Source organism: Protopterus annectens, chromosome 2.part1 (assembly GCF_019279795.1).
Source record: "Protopterus annectens isolate FY-2018-M chromosome 2.part1, PAN1.0, whole genome shotgun sequence".
Taxonomy (NCBI): Eukaryota; Metazoa; Chordata; order Ceratodontiformes; family Protopteridae; genus Protopterus; species Protopterus annectens.
Window position 1 is genome coordinate 489,577,000 of NC_056729.1, and position 19,856 is coordinate 489,596,855.

The 19,856-nt window shown below is 41.2% G+C and overlaps 1 protein-coding gene across 2 annotated transcripts in view; it reads right to left on the minus strand.

The window, feature by feature from the left end:
- The window catches only part of MRPL10 (mitochondrial ribosomal protein L10), a 348,343-nt gene that overhangs the window by 133,633 nt on the left and 194,854 nt on the right, over positions 1-19,856 (minus strand). The window contains exon 3 of one of the 2 annotated variants that reach the window (XM_044062286.1): positions 904-1,068. The exons of the other annotated variant lie outside the window; for it this stretch is intronic. Coding sequence (XP_043918221.1) covers positions 904-1,068 — 165 coding nt within the window. The remainder of the gene's footprint in view (positions 1-903; positions 1,069-19,856) is intronic. 2 annotated transcript variants of the gene reach the window in all.

A 19,856-nucleotide genomic window follows, 5' to 3' on the forward strand; every position in this document is an offset into this window, starting at 1 on the left:
CATAATAGTATCCTTCGGGAAGTCATCCACCCCTGGTAGCTATCATACACTTTAGAGTTGACCCAGTAGTCTGGGACTTGGGATACACAGATTGTAATCCATCCTTTAACCATCATGCGTCTACAGTAGTGGGAAATCATTCTAAGCTGTGCAACTTATAAACAAAGATATGGCATATAGGTCCAAGGAAGTAACTGTTCCACTTTTTGTGGCATTCATCAGACCTATCATTGAGTGCAATGCCCCACTGTACCTAACCATGGATATCCAACTGAACACCCACACAGGTTCCTCATTAAAAGAATACACAGCATAGGTAACATGTCCAGTAGAGACTGCCTCAAGGCCCTATGCCTGTATTCTGTCTACTATAGGTTGTTGAGGGGAGATTTGTGCCTGGCATACAAAGCACAGTCGGACATCATTCTGATGGACCTCCTGCATATTCACAAAAAAAAAAAAAGCACCAGAATTACCCGAATTACCCGTTCTAAAGACTTAAACCTTGCCTGTGATATAAATAGGACATGCTGGAGAGGCAGGTTTCTATCTCAGAGACCACCCCTTCTTTGGAACATGCTCCCCATCCATGTGAAACAGAGTTCTTCCTTAACCTAATTCAAGTGTTACTTGGACAACTGGATGGGAACACGAAATACATCCCTGGTTTGGCACATATGTCTCTAATGGACAAAGGCAGCTGTAAATGGTTCATCTCCCAGGACCAGTCTTGTAAATGTTTCACCTCCCAAGCCCCTACTTACACTTATCAAGAGTACCAGAACTTGTCAGAAATTTGGGATGCATGGCTAGGCTTTGAAAGGCCCTTGCAGTCATTAGCCTTGTAAACATCTATGAACCTATTTACAAAAAGGATAAACAGCAGTAAAATGCAAGCTGTACCTTGTTGGGAAAGACCTTCACATGTATGCCATGTCTGTGCAGTCGGTGTTGAAAAATTAACATGTCTTCTAAACTGGGATAGTTGGATTGAAATACAACAATCATCCGATTATCACGAAACAGGTCCACTACACGACGAAACAAGACCTTTTCCAAACCACTTGGCTATTGAAAAATAAACAGAAAAAAAAAGAGAAGAGTAAAGAAAAAGAAAAATGTAAACACACAAAATTAACATCTAGAATATGTTATGTGCCATGCTTTTCTGGCATTATTACAACAAAAGCACATCTGGTACTACATGCAGCCAGTGCAATTATGCCATAATATTTTACACTTCAGAAGACTTAAGAAAATGTATTTTACTTGCCATGGTTTTACATCATATTTTATACTTAAAACCATTATACCATAGATCAAAAAGTATACATCTAGGCTAAAAACTGCAAAGGATGAAGAAAAATCAGAAAAAAATCTTAACATACTGGCAAGGAATAAATCAGTCTTGCAGCACTGTACCAGCTACAAACCTCAGACACACTGCTTATCTATCTACAGTTCATAAATGAAGCTCCATGTAAGAAGGATTATAGCTGGTGAGGTGTGTTTTGTTACCACTGTTATTTCACATCATCCCACTGCTGTGCAGTTGCAGTACGAATGAAAAAAACAAAATATTACTTCAAGGAGAAAGTGATATTAACATTTAGTAAATGAGAGTGAAGAATCAGCAAACCTTACTGGACTGAGGGGGATGAATTAAAATGTACAGCCCAGTAAGAAGTGCTCCAATTCTGCTCTAAAAATCTGTGTTTTGAGAATTAAAAACTTTACTGAAGCTACCATTTCATTTCTGTCACTAATTTTTTTTAAAGAAACACAGTTAGTGACAGGAAGGAAAAAAGAATCAGAACAGGAGCAAATAACTACATCAGCAGTTGCAAGAGTCTCTCTGTGTGTGTGTGTGTGTGTGTGTGTGTGTGTGTGTGTGTGTGTGTGTGTGTGTGTGTGTGTGTGTGTGTGTGCGCGTGTGTGTGTGCTTCTTTCACTTATTCATTCTTGTATGCCACAACATAATGGTTTAGACTATGTCTGGGCAGAAAGATATAAAATACATTAAAGTGGCTGTTTATGTAGTGAATCATTCACTTGATCACAGGCAGACATCTGAAAATCTTGCAGACAAACCTTTTGGGTGAATGTGTTTAAACCTTTGGGTGATTCATCTTTGCAAATACAGACATTATTTCACTTAGGTAGAATTTTTTCAATGCTAGCAATGGAAAATCTGTAATAAAGTTCATTGAATTGGCACAAATTAGTACCTGGAAAAACTACAGACTGCAATAAGATTTTCTGTTAAATTTAGAATGGCAGGCACACACAATTAAAATTATGATAAACATTTGAAAACCTTTTGTGAATGTTTTCAATATCAACAAAATCAACAACACTGATGGTTCTTGGGCAGGGGACTGAACTGCTTTATTGTAATCATCAATGAAGAATATACATTACCTCACGTACATAGTGTAACAACAGTTCAGTGTTGGAAGACTTATTTTCTTTACAGACCAGCCTAAAATATGCTATTTTTTGGTGAAACCAGAGAGTTGGTTGAAGACTGTTACAAGAGAAGCTGAAAGGTGTGTGGAGAAAAGAAAACACTTAAGTATTCTGAAAAAGCATGTATCAAATGTAAAAAGTCAGGTCCACTTCTGGGTAGACTGCTCAGAACATATGGAGACAATACTGGAAGTGCAAGTCTCACTCTAATAATGGGATAACTTATGAGACTGTGACAATGTGTATTATAACATTGTAGATGAAAATTCATAGAATGATGATAATGCTACTGAAATGGAAAAAGAAAATTATTTAGCAAACACTGTTAAGGGGAAATTTTTGAAGTTTCTTCGCAAAATAAGTATGGTGTGCTGCATACTGAAACAGAATATAATGATGGCACTGATGGAAGCATTTTTTGAGGAGGAAGACTCTACTGCAGACAGTATTAAAAAGATAAAATCAAAAGGAAGACACTATAAGGGTAAACTAAAATGCAAAGGATACAATTAAGTACTCCTTGTATTAACCTTAATGTTAAGACCTCTGTCAGGCGCAATACAGGTTTTTAAATGTATGTATTTATTTCAGTTTGATGACCGGGAATGTCCACTGAGCCTAAAAAGAGCCCGTTTTCAGCAAAGGCCCTGGGAGAAAAGTTCCAGTAACAATGAAAAACATATTAGCATATACAAAGCAAAGAAGTCATACAGCTTTATGCAGCATTCTACAGTAAAACAATTCTACATTCTACAATAATAATAAAGTTTAGCAACTGTACAGTCAGAGTCATTAACAGTGAATTACAACTGAAATTTTACATTCCACAATAGTAGTAGTAAAAATCTAGCAACAGAGCAGTCCAAGAGTCATTAACATTGAATTACATTTGAGGATGAGAACTTGTTGGAAATGAACTAACATTTGGAGGTTAAGAAGGAGTAGGACGGCAAACGACGTGAGCGCAGAGATGATGCACAGAGTTAGAAGGTGGGTTTTGATATAGGAGGGTCCTATGTGGGGAAGGAGCAAGGGCATTCCCACTTTGAAGATAGGTAGGAATGGAGGAGGGATTTAAAGTTAGAGTGGTTACAAGTATTTCTAAGGGACGGAGTAAGAGAGTTCCATAGTTTAGCTAAGGAGTAGGACAGCAAAGAGAATGTCCAGGTGGCCATAAAGATTTGCAGATTTTGAGCAGGTTCTGATTTTCTGACCTAAGTGAGATTACCACCACATAGGATTCTTATAAGACATCAAGTATATTATTGCAATTGACCAGTAACATTTTGAAGTTCTATGGAGAGGGAAGGCTTAATTGGTCATTTGGTTTGAATGTGTGTTTAGGAGGCTGCCATTTTATTGAAATAAAAGATGTGACGTTTCAAGTTAAAATCCGTACTGCAGTTAAATCTAAATGCTTCATAAACTTCTAACACTAAGGATATACAGAATTATTTATTAAATTATGTAAGTACTTTAGGACTACCACTAACAAAATTTGAAGGAGAGTACTTGTAGACTGGAAGGCAGAAACAAGAAAAAAAGAAAGGGGGAGGAAGACAGATAGGAATGTGACCGAGGGAAATTACTACAAATTTGTTCATAAGCTAACTGCCCTTGTGAGCCATTTTAAGTCTAGCCAATTTTCCTTAAAGGTGGGACTCAAACCCTGTACCTTCTTTTTGCATGGTAAATGCCTTATCCATTTTGCCAACTCCCAACCTCTTTTATTTATTATATATACTGCAAATTTAGAAAATATTTAGGGATGGAGCAAACAAACAGTTTTATCCAATTATTGTGCAGTTTAAAACTAGCAAAAAATACGAACATTGCTTGGGATAAAGCGCCCCCGTGAAGCAAAATATAAAGTCCAATAGATCCAAAACTTCAAGGGCACAAACACGACAATCGGAGCCGACCTCTCCACTAAAACAGCTTTATTTCAAGGACATAAAAAAGTACAAATGGCCAGTAAGTGCTTTCACGTTATAGTAAACGCTTCTTCAGACTTTCAACTGCCATCTTATCCAAATCACAATTTATATAATTAAGGAGCCAATAATCTATCACTTCCTCACTCGATTAAATACATAAATTAAAATAATTAATTAATTAAATCGAACATCACTAGTGTTTCAAAAATGCATAAATACAAAATATACAATGCATGTATGTCTATATATTTGGATGCATATAAAAATTACCAAAATACATATATAAATAAAGTACAGTTGTGTATACTTACCATAAATGTAGATGTTCGAGTGTATTCACTGTTGCAGTCATTACATTTGGGTAATCCTGCTGGCAGGTTGCCCTCAGTCAGCCTGAATTCCAAAGTCTTCAGTCCTGCGTCATTTGCTGTCGCCCCTTCCCTGACGTCAGGGGTATAAAATAAGCAGCCAATGCCATTTTCTTCAGTTTTTCTTGCCCCAGATGTCGGGTGCCCCCTAAAAGGGTAGGCAGAATTTATAAATATATAAAAATACATGCACCAATATAAACTTTACCTTCATCTACAAGCAAATACACCACATAGGTTGCATAAATCAGAGAAGGAAAGATAAGTTCCAGCAGAAAAAAGGGGGGGTGGCAGGTGGGTAACCTGGACTGCAACAGTGAATACACTCGAACATCTACAGTGTACACAACTGTACTATGTTCTTCGTGTTTCACTGTTGCAGTCATTACATTTGGGTAGAGTCCCAAAGCTATGGTTGGGAGGCTGGAGCTAAACAGCATTAGGAGCAGCTATGAGGCCCTGCAGAACTGCAGTGGCAAAGGCTGCTGAAGTGGCTGCAGCGCTGGTTGAATGTGGCCTAATGCCCTTAGGCACTGGCTTGCCATGCTGTGAATAGCAGAAACGAATGCAGTGGCTTATCCACTTTGAAATGGTCTGCTTAGAAATGGCCTTTCCTTGTGATCCTGCAGCATATGCCACTAGTAATTGCTCTGTCTTCCTGAAAAGTTTGGTTCTGTCCAAGTAGAATCTAAGCTGTCTGCATACGTCTAAAGAATGCAGAATTCTCTCCCCCTTGTTCTGTGGATTTGGATAAAAAGTTGGCAGATGAATAGTTTGGTTAAGAGCCACACTGGACACCACCTTAGACATAAATGTTGGGTTTGTCCTCAGAGAAACCCTGTCAGGATAAAAAGTGATAAACGGTTCCACTGCCATGAGTGCCTGCAGCTCTGAAACTCGTCTTGCAGAGGTTATTGCTAGGAGCAGAACTGTTTTCCAAGATAAAAACTTTATATCAGCAGTAGCAGTTGGCTGAAAGGGAGGCAGGGTGAGTTTTTCCAAGACATAGTTGAGGTCCCATGCAGGTATTGGTGATCTCCTTGGAGGCCTTAAATTTTTGGCTCCTCTGAGGTACTGCCTTAAAGGACGAGAAAAGATTGGTGGCTCTATATTGTAATGAGCCGAAATGGCAGAGGCATGAATTTTAATTGATGAAAAAGATAGGCCTTTGTCCAGCATCTCAGTTAAGTATTGCAAAATCTGAGGAATATTTGGTACAGCCGTATCAGTTCCTTGTGCCTGGTTCCAAGCACAGAATCTCTTCCATTTTCCAGCATAAGATTTTCTAGTACTAGGCCTTCTGGCTTCCAAAATGACATCCATCACAGCTTTACTGAGAGGAGTGGTTTGTATGACTACATTATCTGCCATGCTGCCAGGTTTAAAGTACTGAGTTGGCTGTGGAGGATCTGATTGTTTGCTGGGACAGTAGATGAGGTATTTGAGGTAAGGTCCAAGCTGGGCATTGAGACAGGTTCCTTAGGATTAGATACCAGTACTGGCGGGGCCAGTCTGCGGCAATCAGTATCATCTTTGGCTTCTCCTGTCTGACCTTTAGGAGTACCTTGGGGAGGAGAGGCAGTGGAGGAAAGGCATATACTGACAGGTTTTTCCAGCTGAAAGGTAGGGCATCCACTTTCCATGCTTGTCTGTGATAAGTCCTTGTGCAGAATCTTTTTAGTTGGTAGTTGTGAGGGAAAGCAAACAGATCTATGTCAGGGCATCCCCATTTCCTTGTTATCATGCTGAAGACTTGTGGATCCAGCTGCCACTCGTGGGGATCCATGAGGTTTCTGCTTAGTTTGTCTGCCAGAGTGTTTTTCTTTCCTGGCAGGAATTGTGCCTGCAGATGTACTTGGTAAGTTAATGCTGTGTCCCACAAAGTCATGGTTAGTCTGCAAAGGTGGTAAGAATGTGTGCCCCCCTGCTTGTTTATATACCACATGACCTTGGTGTTGTCTGTCTTTATCAGTAGTTGTCCCGGATGAAGTTGGTACTTGAAGGCTGTCAGGGCATTTTGAACAGCTAGCATCTCTTTTTGATTGATATGTAGATGCATTTGGTTTGAGGACCATGTGCCCTGAATGCATCTTCCTGCCATGTGGGCCCCAGGCATAATCTGATGCATCCGTTGTTAGTGTCTGCCTGGCTGGGGGTAATGTGAATGGCTGTCCCTTGTTCTGGTGACAAGCCTTCGCCCACCATCAAAACTCCTGTTGCAGGCAGGGAATGAGAGCAATCATTGTTTCTAGGCTGTGGCAATGTTGAGTCCAAACACTTTTTAGGTACCACTGAAGTTTCCTCATATGCAGTCTTGCATATGGTATTAGTAGGATGCAGGATGCCATGAAACCCAAAGCCTGCAGAATTTTTCTTGCAGATAACTGGGCCTTTGTTGCCAACATTTTGAAATGGGTAGTCAGTTGCCTTTGTTTGTCTGGCGTGAGATAAGCCATCTGGGGCAGTTGTATTTAAGCTGGCACCCAGGAATATAGTTTTGATTTCTTTTCGTTGACTGTGTACCCTAGGCATGTTAGAAGTCTTTTCACAAACGCCAGATGCTGTAGAAGAATGTCCTTGTTCTCTGCTTGAATTAGACAGTTGCCAAGTAAGGATATATTTGTATTCCTCAGTCTGCAGAATGCAATAACTGGTGCCAGGCACTTTGTAAAGACCCTGGGCGCAGTAGATAAGCCAAGGGGCAGTGCAGAGAATTGGTAATGCATTGAGCCTGCCATGAATCTGAGGTATCTTCTGCATGATTGTCTGATTGGGACATGCAGGTATGCCTCTTTAAGTCTAAACTCACAAGCCAAGCCATTCTTGCCCAGCATAGGCAGAAGCTGCTGCAAAGTCAACATTTTGAATTTTGGTATATCCAGGAATGTGTTCAGAATAGATAGGTCCAGTACGGGTCTCCAGGCCTTGTCCTTTCTGCGTACCAAGAACAGTCTTGAGTAAAATCCTTGCCCCTGCTCTTGCTCTGGTACTTGTTGAATAACCCCCATGTCCATGAGGGATGAGACTTGTTTTTGTGCCTCTGCCCATTGATTTTTTGGCAGATCTGGCCAGCCATTTGCCCTTGGCAGGTTATGGAAATGGAACTTGTAGCCTTGTGACACTATATTTAGAACCCACTTGTCCTGGGTTATAATGTGCCAGTTTTGAGAAAAAAGTGCTAATTTTTCCCCTAAGGGTGCTGCCAGGAGATAAGTGCTTGGTGCAGGCAGGGGGAAGTCATTGGGAGTGTTTCCTGTATGGTTGTGATTTGTCTTCTCCAACTTTGGAGGTAGAAGCACCCCATTGCTTTGACCTGTATGAACCTTGCGCCTGGGATCTGCCTCTAGGGCTTCTGGATCTGCCCCTTTGAGGTCTGTCTGACACAGGAAAGGACCAATTCTTTGTAAGCCAGTGTCTACTAAACATAGGTCGCTGTACTTGTAAAAAATCTTTGACAGTTTGCATAGATTTAGCTTTGTCCTCCATTTTCTTTAACACCTCTTCTGCCTTAACCCCAAACAAAGAATCATGCTGTTAAGGTGCATCTAATAATTTAATTTTAACATGATCAGGCAGATTTTGTTCTTTTAACCAAGCATGCCTCCTAATTACAGAACCCGTAACTGCGGCCCTGCAGGAGGCCTCTAAAGAATCAAAACCACATTGTAAAGTATGTTTTCCAACTTGTTCAGCTGCATGCAATAAATCCTGCATTTCCTTGTTTTCTGCACATTTAGAATTTAACATTTTCTGTTTAAGCAATGCCATGACATGTTGCTGATATTTGCGCATATGAAACTGACAGTTTAAGGGCCTTATAGCCAAGGTTGCAGATGTGTAAACCTTCCCCCCCCCCATCTATCCAGTGCCCTAGAATCCCTGTCAGAGGGGGTAGGGTTTTTTGCAGCAGAAGCCTTAACTCCTTTGGGACCCTGTGAAATAGTTTCTGGGTCTGCAGCAAGGTTTTTAAAAAGGAATTTATGAGAGTCAGGAACCCTATTATATCTGTCAGGCTTAGCAGGAGCTGGAGATAAGGAGTCAGGGGTCAGACTAGACTCCGAAAACACATAATCTACAATGTCTAACACAGGTGGAATGGTTAAAGGCCTGTATTGAGATAGCAAAAGGAAATCCCTGAGCCTCTTTTTAGATTCTGAAAAATCTTGGCTCTCCAGTGGAAATGCTCCCTCATGGTATGCAAGGTTTCCCCGAAAGAATAGTCCTCTGGAGGAGAAGCTGAAGGTATAGATTCTTCAGCATCAGAATCCTCATAGGGGGGAAGAGAATATTCCTGATCAGGAGAGGAATCAGAAGAAATAGAAACCTGATCTGAAGATTCATAGTCAGTCTCTTGCCTAGGCCTCTTATCTGGAGGGGGGATGGGAACCCCTGATCAAGGTAATCAGGTCTTCGGCCATTTTGAGCATCTGTTTTTTGGGCATAGAGGCCTGTCCACGTGGCTCTTGAGTTTGTTTCTTTGCTTTAGAAGGTGCTTTAGTCTTTGTCTTTGAAGCTGAAGTCAGTTTAATGTAAAGATGTTTAGGTCTGAATACACCCTCAGAAGCCGGTGCCTGCTTAGCGGCTCCGGACCCATCTGAGGGAATAGTGTCCGAGGCTCCAATACCCTGAGTTTCCAGCGGCATGGCAGACTCCATGTGGGAGTCGGTAGTGGCCTGCGACTCTAAAGTAGCAGGCATCAGGGGCTGCAAAAGCACCTCACTGAGAACCAGCGAACCGGCAACTGGCTTAGGAGAAGCTTCGTTGTCGATTTTGGACCTCATTTATCTCTCTTTTTCTTTGCATTTTTTGTGAACTCCGGTAGTTGGATGGCTATCCAACGACATTTCTGGATAATTAAACCAGCGATCAAAATAGTTTACAGCAAAATCATACCGACGCTTAATAGTGCGTTGGTTAAATCTAGCACAAAACCGACAACCAGAAACGGTGTGATCAGGGCCTAGGCAAGGAATACAGTAAGAATGAAAGTCCTTATGAGGTATTTGCTTTCCACAAGAAATACAACTATTAACTTTTTCTGACATCGGTCTGGAGCAAGAAAAAAGTTTCCCCAATGGGGTACTTAGCTTTATCGAAGACTTCGGGTCTGAAACTCTAACAAGAAAATCCCAGGAGTCGGCCGACTGGCACTTGCGAACCGCTTCCGCTTCGGGCACCACGTGGCAAGAAAGACTGAAGAAAATGGCGTCGGCTGCTTATTTTATACCTCTGACGACCTGACGTCACGGAAGGGGCGACAGCAACTGACGCAGGACCCACGACTTTGAATTCAGGCCGACTGAGGGCAACCTGCCAGCAGGATTACCCAAATGTAATGACTGCAACAGTGAAACACGAAGAACATCTTCAATGAACTACATATAAAAACATATATAAAACCAGACTTTGAATTCAGGCCAACTGAGGGCAACCTGCCAGCAGGATTACCCAAATGTAATGACTGCAACAGTGAAACACGAAGAACATCTTCAATGAACTACATATAAAAACATATATAAAACCATATACACTATGCTGAACACCCTGCATGACTTAAATTAACGTGTACATAGTCTATCATGCAAAAAGATGTTTCAGTGGCATTCTATCGTTTAGTTAATAATACTTGACTAATATTTCAAAATGCATAAATATACATATAAAATACATATGTGTCTATACATTTGAATGCATATAAAAATGCATATAAAAATGAACCAAATAAACTACATATAAAAACATGTATAGGGGCATATAAAAACTATACTAAAAAACTACATGACCTCAATTAATGTGTAAGAGGTCTGTCTTTTAAGAAGGGCTTCAGTGACATTCTATCATTTAACTCATGCAGTCTCAGAATCCATCTAGCCTCTTGCTTTTCTGTGCGATTCCTATCATCACCTATATCATCACCTAACCTTACTGTTTATTTATAAGTTCTAAGACTGTAAAACAAAAACGATGTCGGTAAAACTAACAGGACATTAATTAAGAGAACGCATTAGGGAACATATATATGCAATAAACAATGAAGATGAGAGTTAATGCCTTAGCCAGGCATGTGATACAGAATGATACCACTCAAATTTCGTTTTACAGTCATAGAACGTATACATAAAACAGTAAGGTTAGCTGATAATAGGAATCACACAGAAAAACAAGAGGCTAGATGGATTCTGAGACTACAAGCTGACAGACTGCATGGGTTAAATGATAGAATGTCACTGAAGCCCTTCTTAAAAGACAGACCTCTCACACATTAATTGAGGTCATGTAGTTTTTTAGTATAGTTTTTATATGTAGTTTATTTGGGTCATTTTTATATGTATTTTTATATGCATTCAAATGTATAGACAGATATGTATTTTATATGTATATTTATGCATTTTGAAATATTAGTCAAGTATTATTAACTAAACGATAGAATGCCACTGAAGCATCTTTTTGCATGATAGACTATTTACACATTAATTTAAGTCATGCAGGCTGTTCAGCATAGTTTATATGGTTTTATATATGTTTTTATATGTAGTTCACTGAAGTTATTTATATATGTATTTAGGTAATTTTTTATATGCATCCAAATATATAGACATACATGCATTGTATATTTTGTATTTATGCATTTTTGAAACACTAGTGATGTTCGATTAATTAATTTATGTATTTAATTAATAGAGTGAGGAAGTGATAGATGATTGGCTCCTTAATTATATAAATTGTGATTTGGATAAGATAGCAGTTGAAAGTCTGAAGAAGAGTTTACTATAAAGTGAAAGCGCTTAGTGGCCGTTTATACTTTATGTCCTTCAAATAAAGCTGTTTTAGTGAAGAGGCGGCTCCGATTGTCATGTTTGTGCCCTTGAAGTTTTGGATGTATTGTGCAGTTTATATGAAGTGCGACCAAGAAGAAGCCGCTAAGCCTTTGAAACACAGTCATTAGCTGTGTTAACTGTGTTAAGCACATCAGGAAAGGAATATGTATCAGGTACAAGTAATAACTACTACCCTTTTAAGAGCTGTAGTCTAATTTTCTCGAGTTGAGACAGGAAGCCATGAGGAGTCTCAGATTGTGACAAAGGTAATCAAAGGGTATCCTTAAAAGGAAGAGTCTGAAGGATATCTTTAAAGCCAGAAAATGATAAAGGCCATTACCCTTCATTCTGTGTAAACTCTTGTGATGTTATTTAAAATACCTGTAGGTCTCTAGGTAAACAGACAGTTTCAGTTTACTGACTGCAGCCAAATGTACTATTAACATAAATGCTCTTCTTTGATGGCCTATCAATTATTTGCTGCTTCTCTCAAAATACTGCTCTCCTTCAATCCAATGAAAAATAAAACTCTCAAATTTATGCATTTAGCTAGCAATAGAGAGTGTGCCAGTGTACACTTCAGAAAAACATTGGACTAAAGGAAAGTCTCTGTGTTCACCAGTGGCAGTGGTTAACACTGAACAGCCTGCCTGTCCCTGTAGGAGTTGTCACTGCCTAGAAGCTGTAGTTTTATTGGCCATTTTGGGTCAATTCTAAACTCCTTGATCTCTATCTCTTAAAAATCTGCTGCCTCGTGGTATTGGCGTCTTTCCATGCTTGTTGGTTGTTGCTGAAGCACCTACCAAGGAGGGAAAACGCTGAGAGGAGAAAGGAGCCACTTTTGAGATTTTAAGTATTTTCTTCTGCTTTTTGTTAAGAATTACTGCTTTGCCGCCTACTTTTCGGTGTTTTCCAGCTTATATCTGTATTAGAAACAGTATTTAGAACACATCTAGAGCCTGTTTACTGCATTTCCTGTGTTGCACTTAATTTAAAATATTTTTTTTCTCTTAAAACTGCATTTTACCTGACTTTGGCCTAGTACTCAAGTGTGGGGTCATTTATTGCACTGGTGTGATTATTTTGTTACTTGTGTATCTCTGCTACCTTTAAACTAAAACAAAAAAGAAAAAAAAAATCTTGCTTTTTTCCCACTTTCTGAAATTTAAGAAAGTTCAGTTACAGATTTGCTGTTCTGAACTGTTTGTAAGTTTCTTGGAGGCCAGTGCTTGCTTGGACTAAAGGGAAGTCTCTGTGTTCACCAGTGGCAGTGGTTAACACTGAACAGCCTGCCTGTCCCTGTAGGAGTGGTTACTGCCTAGAAGCTGTAGTTTTATTGGCCATTTTGGGTCAATTCTAAGCTCCTTGATCTCTATCTGTTAAAACCCTTCAACCCTCTTGTGGCGCGGTCTTGCGCACAGAGCAGCGCCGCATAAACTATTCCTGGCTCCACAAAGTCTACTCTTCACTTTTTCCCTTAGAACTGCTCTAAATCTCAAATTAAGCACTCTATTCTCATTCTAAAGCCATGCACTCGCTCTTATAAGTAATCTCACAGGTGAACACAAACTAAAGCACTACATCCTCTTATACTCCTTCAAAGCACTTGCTCCCTATTGGTTCTTTATGATCAGTCAATAAGTAGTTCCCTATATTATTCAGGCATGTCCAAAGGTCAGTTTTGAGTTTACTCTCCAGTCCAGCTGGTGAATCTGGGAATCTTGAGGCAATGTTACAACTGCCTTATGTATACAGACCACCCTCTCCTCCTCCCAACAAGCTTAAATATATGTGAGAGGTGCAACTATATAGCCAAACTGGAGGCTAAGCTCTCTCAACCCAGTACTGGCACAGCCTGTCAGGAGGAGAAGGTAACCACACACACCACAAATCCAGTCTCACACAGACCTATTGCATCAGCAAACCAAACAAACAAACACACAAAAACATACTCGGAGGCTCTAAATAAAAATCTGCCTAAGCAGCAGAGACTTCCAAAGCAGACATCCAAGCAACACCTATCACGAAACAATATCCACGTAGCACATAGCTCACAAAGTCAGTGTGCCACACAGTCACAGCCCTAAAGGCTAAACAACTCACCTAATACACTTGTAATAGGTGACTCCATTGTCAGACACACTGACGTCCCACTCACTAGGCTGAACAAGGAGAAGGTCACTGTAAGCTGCCTGTCGGGTGCCAGAATCCGCCACATAACACAAGCACTCGGGTCTCTCCAAAGCAAGTACAAGTATGACTCCGTCACTGTCCATGCTGGTGTGAATGACCTGAGACGTACCTCCCTGGACTACATGAAAAAATCATGTAGCCCAGGCCGGTATGACCCTGACCTTGAGTAGCATCTTACCCTCACCAAAAATGATGCCACAGTATAAAGACAAAATTATCAATTTTAACAATTGGCTAAAGTATTGGTGTCATTCAAAGGGTATCCAGTGTCTGTCAGCATGGGATGACATGCTCGACAAGCCACGTTGCTTCGCTAGGGACGGCTTGCACCTGTCACCCCTGGGTTTTCGAATACTGGCTAAGGCTCTTGCCTTCCCCATAGTGCCTTTTTTAGGCAAGGCTCAAAAGACAAACCCTCCCCCACAGACAACACAAAGAAAAAAAAAAACTAAGTGTAATGCTACTCAACGCCAGAAGTCTAAACCTCAAGATGCACGCACTCAAGACTCTCCTCAGTATGGAGAATATTGATATCTGTGCAGTAACAGAAACCTGGTTCAAGGCTCCCAAGAGCACCCCAGCACTACCAGGCTATACTTCATACCATGCGCTTTCCGGCCCCAAAACTCGGACCGAACCACAAAAGGAGGGGGAGTATCCATATTTATCAAATATACCCACACCTCCAGGCTAGTGGCATGGCACGAAGCTTCGGAGACCATCCATGTGCAACTAACAGTGGGCAAAACTGCCTTTCAGCTTGCAGCCTGCTACAGACCACCCTCCCAAACACAGGAACCTCACTCAGCTTTCCTGAGAACACTGGAGAATATGAAGGTCTCTCCAAACACTATTATATTGGGTGACTTCAACTACCCAAACATCGATTGGGAAAACTACTCAAGCCCAAACACTCTCACCCAATGGTTCCTAGAATTTATAAACTCAAATGCTATGGAACAACTGGTCACCACTCTCACAAGAGGGGAAAACATACTGGATCTGGTCATCACCAACATGGGGTCTCTATGTTCCACACCAGAGGTATACCCCTCATTGGTAAGATCAGACCATAAACAAATCTCACTGGACATCCATATTCTATCCCCATCCCTAGCGAAGGAAACCACGGTGAAGAACTTCTCAAAAGCAAACTTCACACTTCTCAAAACTGAGGTGGAATCCTTCAAAGCGCCCAGGCCAGTGGACAATATGGCCCAAAATGCAGAATCCTTTACAAAAGCATTCTATGGACACCTACAGGAATGCATGGATCATGCTATCCCAAATAAAACTAAGACTCACTCCTCCAAAGGCAGGAGACCTGTCTGGTGGATCCCGGCCATAAATAAGCTATACAACAGAAGGAGAAAGCTACTACATGACAGAGCAAAATCCCAAAAAGGGAAGGCGTCACTGATCAGTACTAGCAAGAAACTACAATCCCTCATAAAATCTTCTAAGGCCAGCTTTGAAAGAAAAATTGCACAAGACACTAAAGATAATCACAAGGCCTTCTTTAGTTATGTCAGAAACCAGGAAGCAACTCCCAGATATGTTCTGAGTTAGTGCAAAATGACAAAAAATTCACTGAACCCACAGACATTGCCAACATCCTGGCAGAAAGGTTCAGTGCAAACCCCCCCCAAAAGAGCAAATGTCTGTCCCAACAGAGTGTAGCCTTCCTGAGATCACAGATGCACAGGAGAGCGCTGCCCTCTCCAAAGCTAAAAACACAGCATCAATGGGACCAGACGGTGTCCCGGGCTGCGTCTTACATGAGCTCCAAGAAGAACTAAACCCTCATATAAAGTCACTGTTCAATCTCAGCCTTACTACAGGACATGTTCCCAAGGAATGGCGTACAGAAACAGTGTTCCCACTCCACAAAGGTGGTGCCACAACAGACCCCGGAAACTATCGCCCTATAAGCCTGACTAGCCTGGTCTGCAAAGCTATGGAACATATCATCATGGAAATCATAAACAAAGACATTGGGAACCTCCAGACACTGGATCCTACCCAATTCGGCTTCATTAAGGGCATATCTTGCCTCCTGAACCTGGTAGACTTCTTTGAAACAGTTACCAAAGTCATAGATGAAGGGAAGTTAGTCCTCACAGCCTAACTGGACCTCGCAAAGGCCTTTGACACAATACCCCACTCGGGCATCATAAATAAGCTCACCAGCTTAAATATCAACCCCTATGTCACAAGATGGGTTGCAAACTGGCACAGGGATAGAACCCACATGGTCAGAATAGCAGGTGCCATGTCAGACTCTAAACCAGTTACAAGTGGTGTCCCACAAGGCTCAGTCCTGGGACCTCTCTTGTTTGGTATATATTCTTCCGAGGTACAGGCTAACACGGGTGGACTATGGCTGACCAAGTTGGCAGATGACTGCAAACTGGGTGCTATAATAGACTTTCCAGCTGACACAAGCATCCTCCAAAAGGGTCTCACAGAGACGGATAACTGGTGCCAGAGCCATGGCCTAAAGCTAAATGCCAAAAAGTGCATAGTCATCCCTTTGGAAAAAACAAAGTGCCCACAAATTACCACATAGGTGGTAATCCATTAAGTACAGAAGAAGTAATTAGGGACTTGGGGACCCAAGTAGATAGCAATCTCTCCTTTGACAATCACGTTGCCAAAGTGGTTATAATGACCTTCTATATAGCCCACCTTATCATGAAAGGGTTCACATCTAGATCAAGAGAGGTCATTGTGCCCCTCTACTCATCACTTATCAGGCCCATAATTGAGTACAATGCCCGTTTGGGATGTACCTTACCCGACACCTTCAGCAACTGGAAAGACCCCAAAAGTATCTCACCAAGAGGATCAAGGGGCTCAAACAGATGCCCTATGCAGTTCGGCTAAAGAAACTCCAGCTCTACTCAGTTGCGTACCACCTTCTCAGAGGCGATCTGTACTAAAGCCATGTCTAACCCAGAATTAATGGACATGCTTCACCTCAGGAAATCTAAATCCCTTAGAGCTACACGCTCCAGGGACCTGAACCTCAGCACAGAAATAAATAGGACATGCTGTAGGGACAGATTCATATCCCAGAAGCTCCCCTCACTCTGGAACAAAATCCCAATTCATGTCAGGCAGAGGCCCTCACTGACCCTCTTCAAGAGAAATCTCGACGAATGGATGGGAAATTACCCCTGGGATCTCTTCTGTGTCGCTGCTTGACAGAGGTACAGTAAGCAAACCTTAAAAGGGATACCTTCTGTGGCCTACTATATAGAGGCACAGTCAACTAATCTAAAAAGGGTGGCGTAAGCCAAACATACTCTAGCTAGGCTTATAAATGCCCTAGGGCAGATAGCCTAGTATCAACCTATGAACCTATGAACTGGCTATCCATTTCAGCTAGAGCTACTTTCCTTCTAAGCACCCCAGACATTTAGAATTCTTCATGAAGGGTCCTGCCTGCTTCTCCTCCACAAACTCTGCATTCTCTACTTGTGAGAAGATATTTTCTAAAAATTTATCCTGCCTCCTTTACTACATTCCAGATGACAAAGATTATAGAGACACTTAACATGTTTAGAAAACCACTAAAGGAACACTTTTCTAATGAAAGCAAATGCTTCCTCAACACTGGTTTACTGCCCCAGCACTTAACACTGTACACACATCAGAATGCATACTACTTTTCCCTAACTTTTCATTCTTATGAACTACTGTTAAACTACTGTGGTTGTCTCCACTCTAGGAGCAACTGCAAAATTCTACTCCCGTCCGGCGGCTTTCTTCATTAAGTTCAGTCACAGCTTGTTGTCTTCACTCCCAAGTGGGGTAAACAATGGTTTCTACAGTTACAAGCTACCTTTCACTACATTAATACAAACCCAGTCATTTTTTTTCTTTATTACACAGTTCATAACTACTGCACAGTTCTTTCGTATTACAGTTCTTTTTTCATTAAAGCAGAGTTTAGACATATGATTGTTACTTGTGTAGTTCATCAGTTATTTAGCTTAGCATTGCACAAGCACTTTTTCAAACAGCATTCATTGTTTACTTCTGCTTACCTCCCACTTACTCTTGGCCCTTCTGCTACATTAATTTTACTCTAATCTCTCAATGTATTTAAACAGATACACTAACCATCTTGATTTGAACCACTTTCCCCCAACTGTAGCATACACTGCCATATATTATTTTTGCTACACGTTACAGTCTGTACCCTGTGCGATATTACTCACACACACATTGTTTTATAATGACTGTTGTTACTTATTACTAGTTTTGGTTTAAATATGCCACCTACTATCACTATGTTCTAACTGTAAAATATGTAAATTATTTACTGTATTTACCTTTGTTGTTGTCCAGCCAATATGGCCTGGGTTGTGGCTAAAAAGGTTTCTTGGACTAGTTCACTTACCTGGTCAACAAATGTTAAATAAATAAACAGTGAGAATGTGGACAGCGGCACAAGGGAAGGCACAGTGGATAGCATTGCTGCCTCACAGCAAGAGGTTCCATAGTTCGATTCTTGACTGGGGTTTCTGTGTTGTGTCTGCATGTCCTCCCTGCATTCCTGTGGGTTTCCTCCAAGTGCTCCGGTTTCCTCCCAAATTCCAAAGATATGCAGTAGGTGGACTGGACATTCTAAATTGGCCATATGTGTGAGTGTGTGTGCGTGAGTGTGGTGTGAAAAAAACAACATGGCAGGGCTAGCCATCCAGCAGTGTAAATCCTGGCTGTAGAGGATTGTCACTGTTGAAGTGACACTGCAATCCCATGTGCAAAAATGAGAAAAAGGTTGTGGATAGCTGGACAGATAGTGTGGACAGAATTATTTATTTAAGAGGTGCATGTAAAGTGTACAAGAATTATATTTATTTAATTAAATCTGCCATTTTTGGCAAAGTAAACCAAGTAGGACAAGTAGCCACTTTTAGAAGAGCTGGAAGAAGAAAATAGAAGTTATGTTCTTACCATAACGTTCCATGTTAGTTGTCTTCTTCTCGCCTTCTTTCTTGCTGGATGGGTTCGGAGCCGACCTCGCCCGACTGCCACTCTAAAAGCTCGAGAGTTGGTTCCACCGGCTCGAGGCTGCCCCTATATCCCACAATGCTAGGCGTGAATTACCTCAGATCTCGTTTGTGAGCTAGGCCCAGCTAAAAATACAACCAGGAATACTGGAAAATTTCCACCTCTAAAAACAATGGGAAGAGAAAGGGTGACCTAAGCCTGACTCTAGGAAATATGCACAGCAGAGCATATACCTATCGCAAAGAGGTGGTAGAAAGAGAGGTCATAATCAAACTCCTCCAGGTCTGTCCAGGCCAGGGGGAAGGAGGGTGGGACGCAAGAAAGAAGGCGAGAAGAAGACAACTAACATGGAACGTTATGGTAAGAACATAACTTCTATATGTTAAGTTGTCTATCTCGCCTTCATTCTTGCTGGATGGGACCGCGTCCCTAGCACCTTGTCCCGGGTGGCCTAACAGAACAGACTCTTGAGAACAGTGGAACCAAAGTTAGCTCTATGCCTAGAAGCTAAATCCAACTTATAATGAGAAATGAAAGTGTGAGGAGTAGCCCAAGTAGCTGCTGCACAAATGGTGTCAATAGGCAGTCTGTCTTGGAAGGCTATAGAAGTAGCCAAAGCTCTGGTGGAATGGGCTTTAGGTTTGTTAGGCAGCTTTTGGTGTCTAATTTCATAAACAAGGGAAATCAGAGATGTTAGCCATCTAGATAATGATACCTTTGAAACTGAAAGTCCTTTTCTGCCTTCTGCATAGGAGACAAACAGCTGGTCAGATTTTCTGAATTGTTTGGTTCTATCCAAATAGTACCTTAACTGACGAACATCTAGCCAATGCAATTTTTGTTCAGACCTATTAGAATATTCTGGAAAAAACACAGGGAGGTCAATGCTTTGATTTAGGTTAGACGCCGAGGCTATCTTAGGTAAAAAGGACGGGTTGGTTCAGAAGATACCCTGTCCTTATGGAACAACAGATAAGGAGGTCGACAGCTGAGTGCATGAAGTTCTGAAACTCTTCTAGCTGAAGTAATAGCTACCAGAAAGAGAGTCT